The following is a 24330-nucleotide window of genomic DNA, read 5'->3' on the forward strand; positions in this document are numbered from 1 at the left end:
GTGACTCAGATTTGAACCAAAAGGTTCTTTGCTGAGTTCTCTGAAAATATCAGATTCTGACAGGAAAGGCAATCTAGGACTTTATAAAAGTTCCACTGTATAACAACATTTATAAAGCGGCCCAGGATGACATCAAGAAACAGTGAGTGAACAAATAAGAACTTGTAATACCCGGCATAATACCTTAAAATCCGTAAGGATTTACTGAGTTTATCTACAGTAAATTTGAAGAGACTATGGATGTTCAAAGGGTATCATAAAAGTTCAGTAAATCTACAGATACCACGAAAGTAAATTGTTATTTCTGAAAGAGCAGTAAAATATAACCTGGCAAATTAAGTTACTACTTGAGATTAGAACAGGGCTACAATAACTTCTTATAAAGCTTTTACAATAAAAATTTCAATTTTTAAGTTCTTTCAGTTGAGAAAAATTCTTCACTGGCCAAACCACTAGCAAAATCAGTTTCAAACATCACTGCCTTGTTTTAGCAGAGCATATGGTGGACCCATTTGCTTGGTTTCATCAGATTCCCATCTAACTGACCCTACCTAAACTTCTATTTTCTGGTTAAAAACTCACTTTCCCAGATCTGGCCTTCTTAGCGGTTAGCTTTCTTTTTCAAGAACAAAGATCTCACTTCATGTGGTTATTGTTAACAAGATTACAAATGAAAAATAACAAGCTATCTTTGAGACATAGATGTTCCCACACACCATCTTTGCAGGGGGTGAGACTTCCAAGCTCCCTACGTACCAAGCAACAGTTCTCTTAAAATTCTGCCCTGGCCTCGATGCCCTCATGGCCAGGATTGGGGGTTACCCTTGTTCTGCACTGAGACTCCTTTAAAGTCCTTTCTACTGATAGTGAAGTAACCAAAGCCTGTGAAGTCCTTTCTTCCCTTCAATATCAGAATTTGAGGCCTTCTGACAAAAGAAATAACAAAAAATGAGAAAACTGAAGGAACCTGAGAAATCCTTTAGTCCTAATTTTACAGATGATGCCAGTGGGCTGGCTTGGGACAAGGTGTAGCTTGTGGCAGAACCAGGACTCAAACTTTGCCTCCTGACTGCAAATCAATACATCTACCCCCACCACTAGCAAAATGACTGTCAAACAGATTTTGGCTTCTGGGTTTGGTTTGGTTTGTTCCTTCCTCTGCAGAGGAGGACATAACCATAGAGATTTAGGGTGGAAACATCTTTCTTGCTCTCATCCAAGTTGTTGATACCCAAGTTGCCACAGTAGCATGGCAGTGATACGGTGTGGCTCTGTGTCGCCACCCATATTTCTTCATAGCAGTGTGAGAACAGACTAATACAGGCAGCTTCCTTTTCAGGGTAATTTTCATGCAGAAATGATTTAGGATTTCGAGGGAGTTAAGCTTATGGCAAGGCTATTACCAAAAAGGACTATGGATAATGATACAGTTGTGGGGACTTGAGGCAGGACTCAGGTTGCTGAGGAAGATACTGGAAGGAGCAGCTTTGTTAAGGAGTCCTACAGAAGGAATGCTGTGGTCCCCCTAGGGCATCTGCGATTGGAAGAGGATGGTGAGACACCGAGAAACTTCAACGGTACATGACACAGATTGTGTGGCCACTACATTTGCTATTAGTCTGGCTATCACCACGTGCCTGCCAGCTTGTTGGGGGTGAGCTATTATACCTAGCAGAGTCATCTCTTATTCCAAACAGGGTTTTTTACAGGGTGAATACACAATTTTTGAATCATAAGCAGAGACAACTTTGGGTACTAGTAATACTATTTTACTGAAAATCTGGAGTTGCACAAATAGTTCTTTAGAACATAAAACTAAATGGATTTATATATAACAGTTACATTCGGCATTTAAGAGAGGCAGTACAAAAATGTGTTCTGCTTTTACATGATATAAATTGCATGTAATACCGTGATTTAAACAATATCAGTTATGTTAACTAATGCCATGAGATATATCTTACTCCGAACGTCTGATGTTTCCCATAATAGCAAAAAATGCAGTTATATGAGCAACTGAGTTTCTTTTCATCTTCAAATTCATTTTAGTGATGGTGGGAAGATCTAAGAACAATCCTTCCATTGAAGAAGTAGGAAAAAACAGTTATAGCACTGTTCTGAACTCATCAAAAATGAAATTAGGCACATGTGCTTCAGCAACCTGAAAAATTAAAGAATTAAATTATTCATGGTATTATAGTTGAACAATTACAAAATTTTCATACGTAAAAGAAAAGGTATCCTTGGAGCAAGGTGAATAATAGAAGAGGAGACTCCCATGGGCGGACGACTCCTTGAAACAGCCCCTTTCTGCTTCTGGTGCCCCCTGGACTAGCATCTCATTTCTTGGCACTGCTAACATTTGAGGGGATGCAGTACAGCTCTCCCGCCTCCAAATCTGAGCTTCTTGGCTCTTAAAGGTACCTTGATCTGTGAGGAATGTTCTTGGCTCTGGGCAGTACTGACAAGTACTCAGGTCACCTAACACACTTTATTAACTGATGACCAACAAGGAAGAACAGGACGGCTGGCAAGTGATGGGGCTGAAGAGGTAGGGGAAGGCAGGAATGAGAATGAGATACCAAGTCCAGAAGGGGAAGCGCAGGAAGGCCCTTAGGGGCATGCATTCCTGAACTGTTCTTGGGCAAAGCCCTGAGAAGACTAAATTGGGCTGAGCTGGGTAGAATGTAGAGGTAGGTGATCTCCAAGTGCTGGAGATGAGTATTTTCTAGAAGCAGTGTTTATTTTTTCTGATCATAAAGGTATCACCTGCTAATGAGAGGAAATTTAGCAAATGCAGAAGAGTATAAAAATTATTTTTACAGTGGGTGGAGGCAAGGGGAGGGACAGCATTAGTATAAATACCTAATACATGTGGGGCTTAAAACCTAGTCTGGGCGTGGTGGCTCATACCTGTAATCCTGGCACTTTGGGAGGCTGAGGTGGGTGGATCACGAGGTCAGGAGTTCAAGACCAGCCTGACCAACATGGAGAAATCCCATCTCTACTGAAAATAAAAAAATTAGCAGGGCATGGTGGTACGCGTCTGTAATCACAGCTACTCAGGAGGCTGAGGCAGGAGAATCACTTGAACCAGGGAGGCGGAGGCTGTAGTGAGCCGAGATCTCACCACTGCACTCCAGCCTGGTGACAGATGGCACATGTATAATACCTATGTAACAAACCTGCACGTTCCGCACGTGTAGCCCAGAGCTTAAAATTAAAAAAACATTTTTTTTAATCTTAATCCCTTAGAGAAAATAAAAACTGGTAACTTTTGTACTGAATTTTTCCAGTTTACTTACATATGCAGACACACACACACACACAATCAAAATTAAGATCATATAATATTGTGTCCTCCTTTACCTCTGCTAAATCTTATATTATGAACATCCTTGTGCACATATCTTGGTAAACCTTTGCACATATATCCAGCAGGTAAAATTCCTAGCAGTGGAATTGCTGGGATCAGGGTAAGTATATTACAAATGTTTTTTTAAAATAGATAAAGCTAAATTGCCCTCCTCAAAGGCTGTCAATTTACATTCCAATTAACAGCACTTACAAGTCCCATTTCTGCAAATGCTTCCGAATAATGGGGGCCCAACATTTTACCTTTCACCAACCTGATAAGTGGAAACAGTAATTTTCTTATTCTTTGGATTTTTGTCCCTTGAATCCAAAGGTTTGTCATTTCTATTTCTTTTCTTGAAAACTGCCTCTTAATTTCCTTTGCCCTTCCCCTGCTTTTTTTCTATTGGCTTGGACATCTTTTTCTTACTGAATTCGAAGATTTGAAGAGCACACTATAAATCAAGAAACTAGTCCTTTGTTGGTATTTCCTCTTTTGTCTTTTGTTTTTTAATTGAGACACTGACACACAATTCATTACATTCAGCATTTATAAAAAATCAAATCTCTAAATCTTTTTCTTTATAGTTTCTTCTTTTGGTTTTATACTTAGGAAGTTCTGAGAGCTGATACATATTTGCCTAAAATTTTGGCTAATTTATTTGTTTCATATTTCACACTAACCCTTTATCTGTAATTAATTTTGATAACATAGGAGATGTAAAGGGGACTAAGTTGCTATTTTTTAACCGTGTGAACTTAACATCTATTGACTAATATTCCCTTTCTCCCTTAATTTGAGATGCTCCTTTTCCTTATGTACCATTGTATGCATAGGGTGTGTTTCTAGGCTATATATATTCTTGCTCATTGTTCCTTCTACTTAGTTGCATACCACTACCACCCTATTTTGGTTTCTACAGTTTTATAGTGTTTTAATACTTGATATAATATTTTAATATCTTTTTTTAAAAAAAGGACTTGCCTAAGTTCTATGACATTTTAAAAAATATATTCTTTGAAGTTAAAAAAGTACCTGAAATCTCGATTGTAACTGCAGTAAACCTATAAACTAGAAAGAACTATTATCTCTGTAATATTCGAGGACCGTCATTCAGAAACACGGACTTTCAAATTTTATATTTAAAATTTTTATAGTTTTTTAATAAAATGTTCTTTCATATTTCTTGTAGAGGTTATTCTTAGCTATATTATTTCCCTGTTATTTCTGTGAATAGGTCCTTTTTCACACTGTATTTTTTAATCGATTAGTGTATTTATTTCATACATTTATTCTGTAGCCAGCTTGTTTTCTGATCTCTGTATTATTTTGATAGTTTTTCACATGATTCTATTGGGTATTCAAGGAAGACAGTTATCCAGCAATCCCACTACTGGGTAACTACCCAGAGGAAAAGAAGTCATTATTCAAAAAAGATACCTGCACATGCATGTTGACAGCAGTACAATTTACAATTGCAAAATCGTGGAACCAACCCAAGTGTCCATCAATCAATGAGTGGATAAAGAAATTGTGGTATATACATATGATGGAATACTACGCAGTCATAAAAAAGAATGAATTAACAGCATTTGCAGTGACCTGGATGAGACTGGAGATTATTCTTACAAATGAAGTAACTCAGGAATGGAAAACCAAACATCGTATGTTCCCACTGATATGTGGGAGCTAAGCTATGAGGACGTAAAGGCATAAGAATGATACAATGGACTTTGGGGACTTGGGGGGAAGAATGGGAGGGGGGTGAGGATAAAATACTACAAATATGGTGCAGTGTATACTGCTCAGGTGATGGGTGCATCAAAATCTCACAAATCACCACTAAAGAACTTACTCATGTAACCAAATACCACCTGTATCCCAATAACTTATGGAAAAATAAAAAAGGAAGACAATTAATCTCAAATAATACAGAGTTTGTCTTCTTTCCAATATGCATTTTATTTTCATTTCATTTCTTATTGTCTTGCACCTGTATAACAAAAGTAGTTGCAAGAGTCTGTATAGTTGTCATGACACTGTGACAGTCCTGGCTTTAATGGGAATGCCACTAACATTTCACTATTATGTACTGACATTGCTAGTTAATTTTAAAAGTTCACCTTTGGCTCATGTTGTAAGAAAGTATCTTTGATTCCTAACCTGCTAATTTTTAAAAATCAAATGATTTTCAGTATCTACTGAAAGTTGTATTTTTCAGTATCGAGCTCTCCACTTTGAGCTAAAATTTAACAAAGTGGAATTACTAATGAGAAAGGGAGAGGAAAGAATGTCTTGGCAGGTAAAAAGTAGTCTGCCATTTTTGGAAACAGTGCTCATATATACATTTAGTTGTGGCATGAACTTAACTGTACTTGCTGTGGGAACCAGGTCAGTGGAGAGAGAAAGAACAAACCACCATGATTATTTCTTTCCTCTGGCCACTTAAGGAATCTCTCCTGGCTTGCCTATTTCACTTAACTCCTGAACCAGATGAGTTGCTGACAGGAGTACATGGTGGAGAGGAAGAAGAGGCGGGAGGGGCATTGTGTTAAACTCTGCAAGGCACTTCCCATGGTGGAAAAGGCAGGGACATTTCAGAGCTGGGGGTAGAGCAGTGGCGAGAGGCGCAGAGGCATCTGCTGTGAACGACCTATTGGGTCTTCACTCCTGATGAATCCAGGGCCACTATTATTAGCATCTTTTTACAACTATTAATATTGTTCTTTACTATCTATCACTTACCCTCCTGGGTAGCTTTGTGTACCGAACATAATCCTCCAGGAACAGAAGGGCACCCACAACATCTGCAGGAATTTCAGGTATCTTCTGGCTGTGATAGAGAACAGTTTAGATCAATTAACTGCTTTGCACATCATAAGCCCTTTTGGTCAGAATCCTGAAAGACTAAATTACCAACAGATTACCTAATGAAGTCAAAGATGAACAAAAACATTGAGCATGCTCTTGATTCCTGTGAAGTTGTTACCTTGCTCATGTATTTTCAGCAGCCTACCCTATAGGGTAAATGTGAGCTTCTTTATACGGTTTCCATGGGCGTTTACAACACGATCCCTGCCATCTATCCAGACCCATCTCCCTCTGTTTACATGATTCAACACCTAGCAGGTCCCATACTTTCCCATCCCTGCACACTTTTTTTTTTTTTTTGCGACAGTTTTCACTCTTGTCGCCAGGCTGGAGTGCAGTGGTATGATCTCGGCTCACTGCAACCTCCGCCTCCCGGGTTCAAGTGATTCTCCAGCCTCAGCCTCCCGAGTAGCTGGGATTACAGATGCACACTACCACGCCTGGCTAATTTTTTGTATTTTTAGTAGAGACGGGGTTTCACCATGTTGGCCAGGCTGGTCTTGAACTCCTGACCTCAGGTGATCCACCCACCTCAGCCTCCCAAAGTGATGGGATTACAGGCGTGAGCCACGGCACCCAGCCTGCACACTGATTTGAAAGTAAACTTCTAGACGTTGTTCGAGTCTCAGCTTGGGTACTTCTGTGGAATCCTCCCTGATTCTCCTGGGCTGTCATAATAGTTAGTAGCATTCTCCAAGCCTCTTAATTTTTCAATGGTGTGCTGGGTTCCCATCAGGAGTATAAACTCCTCGAGGGCCTGGGTCATATGTTCATCTTTGTTTCTCCAGCATCTGGAAATGTGCTTGGCATGTACTGTATATTTGAGGGTATCAAATAAATACAGCATCTAGCAATTTTTCATATGGGATTTTACTCATGTATTCATTCATTCAGCAACTACAGTGCCAAGCACTGTTCCAGAGCTAGGAATACAGCAAAGTACATGCCAGGCTCCTTATAGAGCTAACGTTCCTTCTTGTTTACATCAAAAGGAGTATTTAGGTGTTAAAACGATTTCCAATTCCTGTACCAATTGGCATTTTCTAATTAACAAATAACTTTTAGTACTATTAATACATTACTGGTTAATTTCACTGATGAACTTTGCTTTTTGAATGGGTTAAGAGTGACTGTACCTGGAAAAATTCTCCCTGCTCTCAATCTTTCAATCTGTGACCAGGGCTATATTTGCTCTGCTTGGAGCAAGAGAAAGGAAGGAATTCCCATGCGTCACAGGTTCCTTAGATTCCTTTGCTCTGCTGAATCAGAAAGCCTGAGTTACCACCCTCAGGGTTGCCAATAACATGCTGGACTAGAGCCACACTTAAGCCTTTACTGCCATTACTGAAAAAGAAATAGAGGAAGAAGAACCTGTCCAAGCTGACAGCTAGGGAGCTACAATTGGGACAGCCAGTTGTGTGGAGGTTACTTGCTAATCACCTCCGCACCATCTGAACTGGAGTTCTTCACCTCCTCTCTGGGGTCCTGGGCCAGAGGCACTGGGTTTTTATGAGCCTACTGCTTTCCTTGCCAACTGACCTCGCTTCGTGATTGTTACAATTTCATTTTCGAGTCTTTATCTTTGAGTTCTCCTCTATTTTTCAATTGTTAAAAAATCTGTTTCTGAAGCAAGTCTCAACATCTATCCCAGGAAAACATCAGTGTTTGTCATTCGATTCATTAACTAAGAGAAGGAGGAGGAGCTGGCCTGACTGCAGCTCTCAGGAAAGAACGACACTGGGGTTTAGAAAGAATGCAAAATCAGTACGAGCCACTGGTATGCACTGGATGTCAAGAAACCCATCACTGCAAAGCCGAGATCATGCCACTGCACTCCAGCCTGGGCGACAGAGCAAGACTCTTTCTCATTAAAAAAAAAGAAAAAAAGAACTCATCACTGCAATTGTAGCTGCTCTACTGTCCACAGAGGGCCCAGAATGAAGACATGTAATACTCCTCTGTGCCAAGGGGAGAGCTGTGCTTGGAATCTCACTACAAGTTTGGGAAGCCACATTTTAAGATGGTCAAAAACAGACTGGAACACCCAGAAAAAGTCACTCGCTATGGTGAGTAGCCTCTAAACTGCAAGACATCAGGAACAGGTGGAAGGGGCTTATCTAAACATGGAGAAGACCTAAGACAACAGATGGCATACAAAATCGGAAGTGATGTTGCTAAGGAGGGAGACTGCATTATTCTGTATGATTTCAAAAGGAAGGAAAAAGCTCAGCGAGTGAAACATCCAGAGACACAGGTTCTAATAATCACAATCAGGAACTTTCTAATGAGAATAAGACTTAGCCAGTGGACTGTGCTGCCTGGAGAAGTAGCACGAGCCCCCTCCATGAGAGTGTTCCAGCAGTGGCTGGATGACTACCTGTCAAGGATGTCCTAGAGCTCATTCGTGCACTTAGTGGGAGGTCAATTAAATGACCTCGAAAATCATTTCCAGTTTTAGGACTTAGTAGTATTTTGTGCGGACTGAGAAGATCTCCTTGGTTCGTTTTATTTTTTTTGAGATGGAGTCTCGCTCTGTCACCCAGGCTGGAGTGCAGTGGCGCGCGATCTCAGCTCACTGCACCTCTGAGGCCTCCTGGGTTCAAGCAATCCTCCTGCCTCAGCCTCCTGAGTAGCTGGGATTACAGGTGGCCACCACCACACGTGGTTAATTTTTGTGTTTTTTTTTAGTAGAGATGGGGTTTCACCATGTTGGCCAGGCTGGTCCTGAACTCCTGACCTCAAGTAATCCACCCACCTCGGCCTCCCAAAGTGCTGGGATTACAGGCTTGGCCACCGCGCCCAGCCGCTTTGATTTGTTTTTTACATTATAGTGGCAAAAATGACCAAGCAAACATGACAGCAAAGGTTATTTAGCCAGGCTGACCCTTTAGGATAGCAGAGAAGGAGGCACAGGACCCAGCATCTCATGGAAATAACTTTTTTTTCTTTATCCCAGAAAAGCCACATTTAGGGGCAGGGGAAAAGAATTGGCAGGAATTAAAGCTTTATAAGCATTGTATCAAATAGCAACTCCTGTGAAATTTGCTTCTCTACATGCAGACACTGCCCAGGCTTTGACACACTGACATGTTCTCTGACTCCCACTGAAATGAGTGGAATCATCTCTCGGCAGTGGCCCAGCAGAAGTGCAGGGGCTCGCTGAGATTGAAGAGCTGCATCCAAGAGTGCAGAGGAACAGGGCTGCACTTTCTTCCCCATGGTAGTTACTAATCATGGTCCTGAGTCATTCCTGGAAAATCACTGTGAGTAGACCAGATGGAGTTCCCCTGGCAGGGTGACTAAGGATGGACACACCCGTAACTGCTCTAAACAAGGAGGTATGCCCTGACTTGCTTTACAGAGAAGGGTGAGCAACCATTTCCCATCTCTATTAGGGTGATAAGAGGAATCTGGCAATGCGAGGTTTAAATTAGGTTTTGTGACAAGAAGTCCCACGTAGTCCTGGTTGGTCTTCTGTACCTTGTACACTGCTCCACCGTGGAGCAGATAAACTGGCCGATCAGCGCCAGGAACTGCTCGGTGTACCGGGAATGGAACTGCTTCAGCAGAGTGAGCAGTCCCAGGACAAGTGGCGGCCAATCAACAGGGTCGGTCGGTTTTCGGCAGACCATTCCTGCAAGGGAAGAAGTTGCAACACCATATGAAGTACTTGCCTTCGGCAACATTCATTAAATACCAACGCTGTGAAGGTCAAAATGTTTGGGGCCCATATCCTCGCTGGCAGATGACATTTTGGAGGGAATGACAATTCTGGGCCAGATTTTGAATTAGCCACAGGATTGGTAGGGCATTCCAGTGGTCTGAAGGATTCAAAACCAATAAAACAGTTACGAAATTTTGTAATTATCATTACTGGTTCTTTTGAATTACTCAATTAACATATACTATTGTAGCAATTTTTAAAGATATAGATAAACGTAAATGAGAAAAAAATCACTACAACTGACTTCTGTTAACAGCAGCATGACATACTAGATACCGTGAACTACTATCTTAAGTGAAAAGCTGGATAAAATACTTTTAGAGTATCTTTAAACAAATGTTGAGTTATATATATATACATATATATATATATATACACACACACACACATATACATATATATATATATATACATATACATATATATATATATATACACACACACACACATATACATATATATAAAGAATCTGCAGAAATCAAGAGTGGAAGAAGGACATTTATGAAGTGAATGAGTACCAAAGCCGGCCTTTAAACTAAAGATTTTCTTAAGAATTGGAGATGGAGTCTTGCTATGTTGCCCAGGCTGGAGTGCAGTGGCTATTCACAGGTGCAATCACAGCACATTATAGCCTTGAATTCCAGTGCTCAAGCTGGGACTATAGGTGTGTACCACTGCACCTGGCTCTACACTAAAGATTTCTGCCAAAATGTGGAGACCCTGACCTCTGCCTGGATGGCTGCACGGGAAACCAGAGACAGAGATTAGGGTCTTCCGGAAGAAACACAATGTTGAAAAAGAACAGTGCTAGGAAGGTTTAGGTTGCCTGATTTCAAGCTCTCTATACAGTTTCAATAATCAAGACACTACGGCATAAGAACAGACAAATAGATCAATGGAACAGAATAGAGTCTAGAGACAGTCCCACCCTTCTATGAGTAACTGAATACTCACAAATATACCAAATAATAAAAAAAAGATAAATCTTTTAACAAATGGTACTGAAACTGGATAGCCTTATGGGGGAACAACAAACCTTGACCCCTATCTCATACTGTACACAAAAAACAATTAGAGATGAACCACTGGCCTCAATGTAAAAGCAAAGACTACACAACTTTAAGAAAAAATATCGAAGATATTTTTGTGACCTTGAAGAAGGCAGAGATTTGTTTTTTTTTTGAGACAGAGTCTCACTATGTCACCTAGGCTGGAGGGCAGTGGCACAATCTCGGCTCACTGCAACCTCTGCCTCCCAGGTTCTAGCGATTCTCCTGCCTCAGCCTCCCAAGTAGCTGGGATTACAGGCGTGTGCCACCACGTATGGCTAATTTTTGTGTTTTTAGTAGAGACAGGGGTTTTACTATGTTGACCGCTGGTCTCAAACTCCTGACCTCAGGTGATCCTCTTGTCTCGGCCTCCCAAAGTGCTGGGATTACAGGCATGGGCCACTGTGCCTGGCCTGGCAGAGATTTCTTAGACAAGACAAAAAGGAATAATTATAAAGGAAAAAAACGGATAAATTGGACACCATCAACAGTAAAAACTTCTGCTCATTAAAGTTACCAGTAAAAAAATACATAGATAAGCCACAATATTCTCAAAACATATATCTAATAAGGAACTTGTATCCATAATATATACATAACTACTACAACTCTGTAATAAAAAAAACAATTTAAAAACGAGCAAAAGACTAGAACAGGCACTTCACAGAGAAGGATTTAAGGAATGGCCAATAAGCACATGAAAAAGTGCTCAAATCATTAATCATCAGGGAGGCAAATTAAAGCTGCAACAAGATACCATAGATACCCATCAGGATGGCTAAAATGGGCTGGGTGCAGTGGCTTATGCCTGTAATCTCAGCACTTTGGGAGGCCGAGGTGGGTTGAACACTTGAGGTCAGGAGTTGGAGACCAGCCTGGCCAACATGGTGAAACCTGTCTCTACTAAAAATACAAAAATTACCCAAGCATGATGATGCATGCTTGTAGCCTGTAATTCCAGCTACTCAGGTGGCTGAGGCAGAACTGCTTGAACCCAGGAGGTGGAGGTTGCAGTGGGCTGAGATTACGCTACTGCACTTCAGCCTGGGTGACAGAGTGAGACTCTGTTTCAAAAAAAAAAAAAGAATGGCTAAAATGAAAATGACTGATGCCACCAAATAATGGTGAGGATGTGGACTACACATATACTCACTCTTGGTGAGAGTGTAACTGGCACAACCACTTTGGACAAAGGGTTGGCAGTTTCTTATCAAGTTAACTGGTTAGACAGACCCTCAGATCCCATATTTGAGTTCTTGTGAAGACCAGGAAATCTCTTCCCCAAACCAGAGAAGCCTAAACAAGTGACCCTGAATAACCTAACCTAGGCCTTGGCAATTCAAAACATGGAGGAATAATCCTAACAGGACTTAGTATGGAGAAATAATCCTTTCCAGGTGGAAAGCAAGAGTGATGTTAACAACAAACACTTCTACAACCAGCTCTACACCATGAAGCTTCTTTCTTCAAACACAGACCAAGCCAGGTATGCATTTCATAGGTCAATGTTGAGAACGGTGTTTACAAGGTTAAATAAATGTTTTTCGGATATACAGTTTCAAGGCTCTCTTTACTGTTTCAATAATCAAGATACTATTGGCATAAGAAAAGACAAACACATCAATGGAACAGAACAGAGAGTCTAGAGATAGTCCCACCCTTATATGAGCAACTGAATACCCACAAAGATACCAAACAATTGTTCCTTCCTCAGTCCTACTGTAATTTAGTTCCTGCATTAACACATCGGTCTTATTGATGAGAAGAATTATAGTCAGTTATAAATACTACATTTCTAGGATACGTAAAGATTTTGTTGTGTTATGTTTTGTTTTAAGATCTGGGAATTCCAGGGAGAGTGATACTTTCCATAAGCAGCTTTACAATCAAGGTGCCAGGCCCTAATCATACACACAATGAAAAAAAATATTAGAATGAGAAGTCAACAAAAAGCTATTCTTTAATGAAAAGAAGATTCTTTCTGCACTGACAGTTCATTATCAAGAATCATATATTCCTATTGAATAATAACATAGGGAGAATAGAGAGAGAACATGAATCTCTGAATCTTCAGACGAACCTTTACATTACACTTGGGATGGCCCTTTAAATTGATTTTGACCAATATATAGAAAGGGACTCAGCATCTGCTGGGCACTCAGTTTGCAGTAACTTGGCCAAAGTCACATAGGTGATAAGTGGTGAAGCCAGATTCCAAACACACATTGGTTCCCTCCCTCCTACAGCAAGTGTTGATTGAGGAGATCATGCTCTGCCTTGTGTGACAATCACAGGCATTGTCATGGAAGCAGTGTCTAGAATCAAAGATTACTTTTGAATGAGAGAATAAAAACATTAAAGAGATTCCACATTTTCACCCTAAAAAAGCTTATGAAATAGGACAGTACTGTAAGGAAGAAATATATTTAGGAATCTCTAGTTAAGAAAAAATGATTACATTTGTAGAAATGTTCTTATAATGCTTTTAAAGTAAACTAAAGTCTACAGTGGATTTTTAAGAATGTCATTTAGTTGGATACAAAGTTTGAAGGCAGAGGAAACACTTTGTTATCTATTATGTAACTACCAAAATATTCTGACCAATGACAAAAATAAATTAGGGTTATATTCCTGGAGAGAACAGGCATATTGAAAGGCTTTGGTGTCTCTTGTTTGTACAGAATATTCTGACATACAATCATACATAAAGTAGTAAATGTTCATGTATAAATATTAGTCTTATCTCCTTAACTTTATTGTTACTTTTCCCATCATGGTTCCAGATATACAGCTGGCACATGCATCTTGTTGAAAGAACAGAACATCAACCAAAAGAAGTTGCTTTCACACCACAATTAGCTGCCTAAACATTAAAGAAGAGAATCAAAACAAAGGTCCCTCACATTCTACAAGCTGGACAATGAACCCTTACTGAGGTAGACCATACTTTGTTGATTTTTAAATCCACTGTCTAGCGCTGGGCACAATGGCTCACGCCTGTAATCCCAGCCCTTTAGGAGCCGAGGCAGGTGGATCGCTTGAGCCCAGGAGTTTAAAACCAGTCTGGGCAACATGGCAAAACCCTGTTGCTACAAAAAATACAAAAAAATTAGCTGGGCATGGCAGTGTGCACCTATAGTCCCAGCTACTCAGGAGGCTGAGGTGGGAGGATTCTTGAGCACGAGAGGTCAAGGCCATAGTGAACTGAGATTGTGCCACTGTACTACCATCTGAGTGACTGAGTGAGACCTTGTCTCGAAAAATAAATAAAATAATATAAATAAATAAATAAGTGTACTTAAAAAAAAAAAATAAAACCGGCCAGGTGTGGCGGCTTACACCTGTAATCCCAGTACTTAGGGGGGCCAAGGTAGGCGGATCACCTGAAGTCAGGAGTTCGAGACCAGCCTGGTTAACATGGTGAAAACTCTGTCTCTACTAAAAATACAAAAATATTAGATGGGTGTGGTAGTACGTGCCTGTAATCCCAGCTACTTGGGAGGCTGAGGCAGGAGAATCACTTGAACTTGCGAGGCGGAGGCTGCAGTGAGCCGAGACCACGCCATTGTGCTCCAGCCTGGGCAATAAGAACAAAACTCCGTCTCAAAAAAAATAAATAAATAAAAATAAAAATAAATAAATCCACTGTCTACAGTTCATAAAAAGGCATTGTATTTCAAAGGCATAAAGACTCGAATTTCATAAACGTGAATTTAACTAAGAAAAGATTTCACATCTGACACAGGCATTCTATACAAAAAGCTATTTAGTTAGATGTTAATCTGTTGGTATTGTTACTCATTGCAAATAATAAATGTCATACGTACCCAGATTTTTGTTGTATTGAAGTTTTGGCAACTGAGCAATCAAAAATAGAAAGTTTACAATTGGAAAATAGGGTAAGCGCTTTGTTGTTATGTATATCTGGAAAGAGAAAGGTAAGAAAAATGGATGGTTAATTCACATTGCACAATACCGCAGAACAGGTTTCCAAATGAAAATCTTCCATTTTACTTCAATTTGCTCTTTGGCCTTCCTGAAATGTGCATGGTTCCATTAATTCGCTGCCTTCAGAGTTTTATTTAACACACCTGGCCCTGGCCACATAAATACCTGTATCATAATTTGCCCTTCTGGAAAGAAAACAATTTTGCTTAGAAAGACTTTTCCCCTGAATCCTGTTAATGTCATTAATAAAGGGAAGGAGGAACGAGTGATGAGCAAGAATGGGAGGAGAAGGCAAAATGAAGAGCAGTTGAGGCAGAGCTGGATGGGAATATAGGGGGAGTGTGGGAGGGAGAAGAGAGAGAGAGGGAAAGAGGGAAGAAGGACAGGAGGAGGAGGGAGAGTGAAGGGAAAAGATCCAAGTAGCAGCGAGTGGTGGTATCTAAGTAGAAAGAGAGCAAAGTTCTTCTTGTCATTTGCAGTCCCCTAGGCAATGTCACAGAGCAGTCTGCCAGATGTCACAGCAGAAACTATAGTCAGGGTGTACACGGCCAGGTCCAGACTTCCAGCTGGCTGATTCCATAGGAGACAGGGTATCACACGGGTCAGAAGCAGGGGCTCTGGTCAGACTGCCTGGCTCCTCCACTTGCTAGTTGGCCTCTCTGAGCCTGGGGTTCCTCAACTCATAATGGCGTATTTCACAGGGCTTGTTGTGAGATGAAGTGAGATAATCCACGATCAGGGTTAAGACAGTGCACTTGTTATGCAGTAAATATTCAAGACATTAGCTACTATTCAGGTTTATAATCTTTTATCCAAAACCCAAGGGATAATACAGACTTCAGAATTTCAAATTTCACAGATTTTAGAAAGATAATATAGGGGCTGGGGTAATGCACTATAATCAAAGTTACTATAATCTAAGTCTGCATCAAAATATATGAATGTTTACAGTAAGGAGGATAAATAACTAGTATAAACAGCCTTATGTCAGCTCAGGACAGATTTTGCCACGCAAAGAGATCTGGCACCGAGTTATGAAAAAACTTTCAGTTCTTAGAGGTTTTCTGAGCTCACAACAGCAGGGAAGAGTTTGTAGCTTCTATGATGACTGGGACTACTGTCAGCCACAAGGGGAAGCATCTTTGGCAAGACAGATCAATGCTACCATTTTGGGTTTGTTGGGCCTTGATGATTGAATGGCAAACCCCAGTGAAACCCAAAACTAATCTCTTACACGGATGCAGCACCCTCCCCTTTGTCATGAGCTTTCACCAGTGCTATAGCACTTGATTCTCACAGACCTGAGCCAGGCGGGGAAAGTGTGATGATTGCTTAGAAAGGGCAGGGAACTGAATGGAATGAAGGCTCTGGGGTCTGAACCCAGGTTCCTCTGGTATTTCTGCACAGTAATCTGCTACCTGGGCCAAATACCATTCTGTACCCCCACCCCCGCCATTATATATTTTAATTATTCACCTTATTCAGTGGGTTGTGAATGCCAGCTGCCTCCAGATAGGCTGTGATTTCATATAAAAGTGTGTTATCTTCTTTGGGGTAAGGAAGTGAAGGGTCCTGATAGTGGGCTTCAATGTCTGCTAGGAGAGCCCTAAATGGAGAAAAAGCCCGGAGATAAACATTAGTGAGTATATGAATTTATACAAGAGTTAATATAGGGCAGTGATGTAATCTTTTCAAGCCTCAGTTTTCTCATCTGTAAAATGAGAACTTGATCTCGCTATTTCTCAATCCATGCCTGTGATTGGTTTTAAGTGGAAAATTTGACCTAGAATTACTTTATCTTTTGGAATCAACCTCAATCAAATTCATTCACCATTCAAATTTTCATGTATTGACTGAACTGTTCTTAATACTTGCTTTGTCAAAAGCACTGACTTGGTGAGTGAGAAGCACGGATTATTTATCTGTAAGTAGGCAGCCTCAAACGACAGCAGGTTGCTGGTGAGGCGGAGGATATGAGTGCCCTCTAGGACAGGCCTCCATAACCACTCTTGGTAATCAACACACTTCCAACTGCCCTCTGGATGACGAGTGATCAGCCCTGTAAAAAGCCAGTTGTGGATTTTGGTAATAATTGCTTTCTAAAATCTGTGCAAGTATCTGCACAGTGTCTGATGTGTCTCTCACTCACTCTCTCTAATGAATTCATTTATTCAGCTGACATGTATTGAATCGTGATCAGTACATGTCTGCTGAATACATGAATCCATTAGAGAGAGCGAGTGAGAAACAGAGATAAACAGAGGGACAATACTGAGGAAAGAGGCTCCGAAGACAGATTTGATTATCCGTGGCAAGGAAGCCTGTAAATTCAGACCTCCCACCCAAAAATAACTTAAAAGAGTAAGAACTGAAGAAACTAGGGTGCGTAGATGATAAACAATCCAAGCCCACGGATGCTGTTTCAAACCCTGGCACTTACTTATTGAGATTCTCCAGAGCAGCTGCCAGATGTTTAGAATCAAACCGACAAGAATAATTCAATTCATTGGCAATCTGTTGTCTCAGAATCTGCATCTGCCCAACCTGTGCACAAGCAAGAGAAAGAACAGGTAGTGCATTCAAGCATTTCAGAGTGACAGTGAGGAGGTAAACACAAAGATGACAATTCTTCACTGGGCCTTCACATCACTCTACAGGAAAAAAAATAAGGATTTCCTGAACTGATCTCTTGGCTAAGACCAGCACTGGACCTAATGGAGCACCAGAGGCCCTTCAAGGAATGTCTGGATGGACTCCCATACCCCAACCTAAAAATACCCCAAAGTCTATGATTCACAAAGTGATCTATTAATGTTCAGTTGTTCATGTATCAAAGGTGTCTTTTTTGAAGCTATATTTTTAACCTTTTGGAATAAGTGCTCCAAATTTAGTAGCTGCTGTGAGAAGTCTTACTTACTTCCTTTATCCTAAATGGAAATTTCTCAAGCTCTAGGAATGCCATTTCACACTAGTATTCTCAAATTGGGTGAATATTAAGTCCGTCCATGCCACTCAGGATTATAGGTTCTATAATTACCTGGATTACAAAATAATCTACATAAAATCTTTCACGAAAATTTTAACAATGATAGCCCCTTAATCCAGGGTTCTGAATTTTTTGTGTGTGTCTGATATGGTTTGGCTGTGTCCCCACCCAAATTTCATCTTGAATTGTAGTTCCCATAATCCCCATGTGTCGTGAGAGGGACCCAGTGGGAGGTAATTGAATTATGGGGGTGGTTACCTCCATACTGTTGTGTAATCGTGGGTGAGTTCTCACGAGATCTGATGGTTTTATAAGGGGCTTTTCCCCTTTTGCTTATATTTCTCTTTCCTGTTAACATGTGAAGAAGGACATGTCTGCTTCCACTGCCACCATGGTTGTAAGTTTCCTGAGGCCTCCACAGCCATGTGGAGCTGTGAGTCAATCGAACCTCTTTCCTTTAGAAATTACCCAGTCTTGAGTATGTCTTTATTATGTTAGAACTGACTAATACAGCCTTGGACCCCTTTGGGAATCTGGTGAAGCCTATGGACACCATTTCAGAAAAATGTTTTTGAATGTACAAAATAAAATGTAGAGGGTAACAGTGGAAGCCAGTTATAATGAAATACAATTAACCATTCAAAGAACAAATCTGTGACATAGAGTTATGCTAGGATGGTGGATTAACTACAGTACTTTAAAAGTAGCTAAATGAGCATAAATGATATTTGGAGATTATCTGAATGGTTGGATGATAGGAAGCGATCTTTGGGTCAGGATTGAGAGAGTTCAGTTTGCCCTCATAATGTTGTCTACATCATAAGGTCAATAGCACACTCTAACTTTTTCTGCCTATAAATGTCTTCTTTTCTACTTTAGACAAAGTATTCCTAAAAGACTGGCAAAGGGGAGTGAGGGAGGTGGGAGAGGTGGGAAGCCAGTATTATAATGCAAGCAGCAATAAGGTGGAAATAAACACATTTCCTCTGAGTTGCCGGGGGCAGAGAAGAGTTAAGGAAAAGACAGTAGCTCATGCCTGCAATCCCAGCACTTTGGGAGGCTGAGGCAGGCTGATCGCTTGAGGCTAGGAGTTCGAGACCAAGCCTGGCCAAAATGGTGAAACTCTGTCTCTACTAAAAATAAAAAAATTAGCTGGGTATGGTGGTGGACACCTGAAATCCCAGCTACTTGGAAGGCTGAGGCACGAGAAACACTTGAACTCAGGAGGTAGAGGTTGCAGTGAGCCAAGATTGCGCCACTGCATTCTAGCCTGGGCGACAGAGCGAGACTGTCTCAAAAAAAAAAAAAAGAAAAGGAGGGTGGCCTTCTCTAAGAGTGAACAAAAGTTACTTAGCTAAATGGAGCTTTTAATGGTCAAAAGTATTAAATGACCTCAGATGTATTATTTTTGACCACTATTCATACAAGACTATTATTCTATTTATGTGAAAAACGTCAATCCAAAAATGCTATTTATAAATAGGAAGTGTTTTAATTTATAGAGTAGCATTATTTAAAAATTAGAATACAGCAAATCCAAGAAAATAGTAGGTTCTTTCAGGCCACGTAAAAATGTCCCTGAAACCCTGTATCTGGCCCATAAAATTCTTTGCTTAATTTTCCATGTGTAGTATACTCTGTGTCAAGGATTCTCTTGAAAATATCAATCTAGAACTGGAAATAGAAATAAAGTCAGTTTAATATAACTTGCTCTCATTTAATGCACAATGAGTCTTTGTTAGTGACATTTTCTATTTTTGGTACTCACGCACTTCAAGCTTTAATAAGCTGCTGAAGAGGCTAAGGAGCCTGCGATGGATGAGAAACTTATTCTACCTACTCATTTGCCTCTTTGGAGATATCTGGCTTATCATTCTTTCTCCAAGATTTTTCTAGAGTTGCACTATTGAGTACAGCAGCTCCTAGCCATGTGTGGCTATTTACATTTAAATTAATATGAAATAAAATTAAAAATTGCATTTCACTGTCCCACAACCCACATTTCATGAGCTCAATAGCTACATAGGGCTAGGAGCTGCTGTCATCATCGAATAGCACAGAACATTTCCATTGTTGTTCCAGATCATTAACACCGGCTCAGTGACTGTACACACCCTAATTCAAGACAAAAAGACAAATTTGTCCTTGGGGGCTTTATTTAAAGATCACTGACTCAGACATAGTCATGTGGCTGTTACTGAATTACTGGCAACTATAACCAATAGTTGGAATAGCTACTGGACTGAGAACCCTCCAGTAAGCAAGGGGAAAATCTTCCAGTTTCTTGGAAGAATCCCTCTAATCCCCCTAACACCTCCTACAGAGTTGGGACTCACACCTGTCCAAGCTCGGGTGATTTTTTATTCCTCCTGAAAGGTTTTCCAGCAATTAGAAACTTGGTCTGGGAAGCACTTAATATCTGACAATCATGAGGCTAGGGGAAGGCAGATCCACATCACGCGAGGACATCTAGCAGAGCCATGGGCTCCTTGCCTTACCTGTTCTGTTCAGTGATCCAAACAACAACAACAACCACCACCACTCACCAAAATTATGGGAAATATATTGTGAATTTGGCTAAGATACCAATGAGTGCTGTCTCAATGAGAAACTTATATAATTGGGAATCAGAGAATGGAACTTTTCAACATTCCCTTAGCATTCTAGAATTCTAGGCTATTCTACGGTATGTGATACTTTTGATCGCAAACCAGTTTTCCACCAGGAAGTCTACTCTTTCCTGCTAGGTTGTGAGTTAGCTGAGGAGACCGGTCGTGTTTTCATTTAACTCTGTCTTTCACAGCAACTGACAATGCCCTGGGTATAATGGGTGTGCAAGAATGGGCCGTGATGATCTCAGATTATCAGATGATGAAAGAAGACTCGCAGAAGATGCAGGGGTCCCTGGGAGCGCCTACTGCCGAGTAAAGGCAGGAAAGTAGGCAGCTGGATTCTAAAATAAGTTAGATTTCCATCCAGCAAATTAATCTCTTCGTCTTTCTTATTCATTGCCGAAGTAAGAGTGCTTTCTGCATAGTATAAGGATAATTTACACCCCAAAGAACCTGGCTTCCTAACATCTATGCAGACACAAGAGGGGAGAGGGACAATGTTCTGTTCTAACAGCAGCTTGGAGCAGATGAGGTGTGTATCAATGAACTTTGTTATGTAAAAAGGGAGTATTACTGTGCAAGGAAAAGTTCCATTTTCATATATAAAAGCACCTCTAGCCAAAAGGCATTTTACAAAGAGCCAGTTTTCTTGAACAAAAGGAAAATGCTAGGCTCCTAAAAAGCCTAGTCAAGAACAGATCCAGAAAGGGAGATAAACAAAATGAATTTTAAAATGATAAACTGAAGTATTAAAATATTTCTGATTTAATGACAAAAGAAAGAAGAGTAGCTTTCTTTGGGCAACAAAGTTACAAGAAAATAAAAAATTAAAAAGTGTAAGTATCGACTGTACACCCTCTCTTCTACGACATACCTTCATTATAGCCTCGAGATACGCAGTCCAAATCTTCTGTGTTTTGGCAATGGCGGAAAAATAAATTTTATTTGAATTTGCTGAAAAGTTAAAACATAATTTTCTTTTTAGTACGTTCGTAAAGGCTACAGTGTCATCCCCGCCTCAGGCTAGTTTCAGGACACTCACCTACAATACTTTTTAGGGGACTGACAGCATTCATGAGGGTTTTTAAAGTGTCCTGAACAGTTCTGTCTCTCAGGATAATTTTCTGAAACATACTGAGGAAATTCTAAAAACAAGAAGGCGTGGTCAAAGAACCAAACATAATGAATTAAACAAGCAAATACTCCAGTTACCCAAAATGCTATGCAGAACAGAAGCTGGGCCTAAGTCACACAAAACCCCTAAACAGAATGACAGCAAAAAGAAGCAATTTCAGGTTCCTATTAGAAACATCCCTTGCTAGGAAAAGTCACTGGCTTCAAGGATTAAAAAGTCTTATCTTCCCAAGTTGAAACTCACAAAAACAGTCTAATCCTAAAAGTACTATGCTGGCCAAACAAATTCTAGTTTATTCCCAGCTCTTATCTACCCAGTAGGTATCATATGCCTAAAGTCAGCATAAGAAATCATGGAAGAAAGGTTAAGTGAGTTCGAACTGCCCACTAAGGTATGTTCTTGCCTCTCCCCCAGGGTGGCAGAAAACAGGCATGAAAGTCAAAAGGCTCACCTGTAACTCTTTTACAATCATAAAGCACAGAAGCCTGTCTAAGCCATTTAGACCAAAGGTCCCCAAGGTGGTCTGGATTTCTGAGAAGAGGCGGCTGCTGGTCACTTCCTGATGAGTTTTCATATCATACCAAGTGTTCAGCTGGTCTATGTGACAGGTCATTCTAAAATGAAAACAACGCAAAAACCCCAGAACGGCTCAGAATTCATCCTTAAAGAGATGTTAGGACTCAACAGGACATGCGGCACCAAATATGAAGAACAGGAGTTACATGATCTGTGTTTTCTAACCTCTGTATTCAGGCACCCAATGCATCTTCCCAGTGACCACCCCATGGAACAGGAAGGTAAAATTCAGTCTGACCCCCTTTTCCTGCCCTATGCCATATCATTGGTTTCAGTCATTTATTTCCATTGAGTTAGGGTGTTGACTTGGAATCATGCTGAGAAGACAAGGTTAGGTTCAGCTGTCAGGCTGGAAGACTTTAGAGCCCATTTATCTCTCTATGCAGCCTTCCTTGGAGACAAAACAAGGCCTTGTGTCATTTCCACTTGGTAAAAAAAGGAACCTAGAATCTCCATACACTACCTAACATTTGAGACTATGATGACAAAGCGATTTGCTTTTTCCTCCCAGTTCCTTAAACTTGTAGATGCCATCTTCTCTGGTCCTCTCCAAATGATTCTTTTTAGACTCAGAAATGTGACGATGACAGTGACAACAACCAACTATATTTATGGGGCACTTATTATGCACCAGGTGCTGTGTGTGCTAAGACCTTTCCATGTGTTATTTCATCCTCATAATAGCTCTGTGGAATACAAACCATTTCATCCTCATTTTATAGATAATTGAGGCTCTCATAGGTCTGACCACCACCCTTAACCACCATTTCAATGGTTTTCAAACATTGAGAGTTCCTGGTAGAGCTTGTTTGAAATACAGATGCCCAGCTTCCACTCCTGGAGAATCTGATTTAATAGTTCCGGGGGAGAGCTCTGGCCTTTGCATTTTCAGCAAGCTCCACAGATGACATATCCCATTGTCCAAAGCCACCACATACCTTTACCAGAAGGAGGCATGAGAAGGAGTTGAAAGAGCCTAGAAGCAAGGGAGGCTTTAAATCAGGAAGTAAATGGGGAGAACAAAACAAAAGGATTCCCAAACTGCTTACAACTTGCTTCAGAGACTCCTTCTGCCACCGGGTACACTCTGATGTATCACTGGGGAGGCCCCTAATTCTGATGATAAAATTCACATATGATGTGGAAATTCTGGTCACACTTAATCCCCTCTGCCTGCACTAATAGGGCACTGGGTGGACAGTTTTCTAAAAAGGCTTCAGTGATTGAAGGGTACCAAGAAAGAAGGAGCGATAGAACTTTTTGAATCACTTACTTTTTTTGTCTCATGAGTCAAAATTCCTTATTTCTGCTAGAAATTTTGGAAGAAGGTTATACATAGTTTCTCAACTTTCATAAGTTTTGAAGGACAAAGTACGCCTGGATTAGAAAGAAGACAGCACAAAGGATCCAGGTCCTAAGAACATTTAACTCACAGAAGATCAACTACACGTGCCTGGGTGATCAGAGAACAAAGATAATCGCTTTTTTCCTGGGTAATTCCACCAACCCTTCCGCTCAGTGAGCCTGTGCCCAGGGGTGGACATGAGAACCTGCTCTTCCCCAAGCTGGTCTTAGTACCAACAGCTTCTCCTGAGGCTCAAATGAAAAAGGAGGAAAACTGGCTCAGCTGGACTTATTATAGGCAGCATGCTAGTCTCTTGCTGTGGTGCTCACCTAAAATATTCTCAGGAGCAGTTTTAATTAAATGAGATTTTCACCCAGTTACTGCTGAACGTAGAGCCCACATGACCCGTATGTAGACTGTGATTGGTTGTATACAAAGCTATGCAGTCTGCCCTTCACAGTACAGTGCCTAGGAGCTGGGCTCTGGAGTCAGAAGGCCTGGAGTGGGCTCTGGAGTCAGAGGGCCTGGCGTGTATTCTGGGTCCGCCATTTATTAACTGTGTGATGCTAGGCAAATGACTAAGCTTTTCTGTGCTTCAGTTACTTCATCTTTAAAATGGGAATAAGAATAATGCCTATCTCATAAGATTGCTGTAAATGAGTTAATGACTGGATGTGTATAATGTGCTGAGAAGAGGGCATAGGTAAGTGTTCAATAAACATTAGTTGT

General features: G+C 40.6%; 1 protein-coding gene across 2 annotated transcripts in view; it reads right to left on the bottom strand.

Annotated features, from left to right (window-relative positions):
* Nucleotides 1–1753: 1753 nt before the first annotated feature.
* Nucleotides 1754–24330, bottom strand: part of WASHC5 (WASH complex subunit 5) — a 67478-nt gene continuing 44901 nt past the window's right edge. For both annotated transcript variants that reach the window (XM_054499842.2, XM_054499844.2), the window contains 9 exons: nt 22132–22294; nt 21588–21690; nt 21420–21499; nt 17388–17491; nt 16424–16553; nt 14827–14923; nt 9707–9860; nt 6101–6188; nt 1754–2161 (listed from right to left, as the gene is read on the bottom strand). In XM_054499842.2, the coding sequence (XP_054355817.1) occupies nt 2105–2161; nt 6101–6188; nt 9707–9860; nt 14827–14923; nt 16424–16553; nt 17388–17491; nt 21420–21499; nt 21588–21690; nt 22132–22294 (976 nt within the window). In that variant the 3' untranslated portion in view covers nt 1754–2104. The remainder of the gene's footprint in view (nt 2162–6100; nt 6189–9706; nt 9861–14826; nt 14924–16423; nt 16554–17387; nt 17492–21419; nt 21500–21587; nt 21691–22131; nt 22295–24330) is intronic.

Source organism: Pongo pygmaeus, chromosome 7, assembly GCF_028885625.2.
Source record: "Pongo pygmaeus isolate AG05252 chromosome 7, NHGRI_mPonPyg2-v2.0_pri, whole genome shotgun sequence".
In the NCBI taxonomy this organism is placed as follows: domain Eukaryota; kingdom Metazoa; phylum Chordata; class Mammalia; order Primates; family Hominidae; genus Pongo; species Pongo pygmaeus.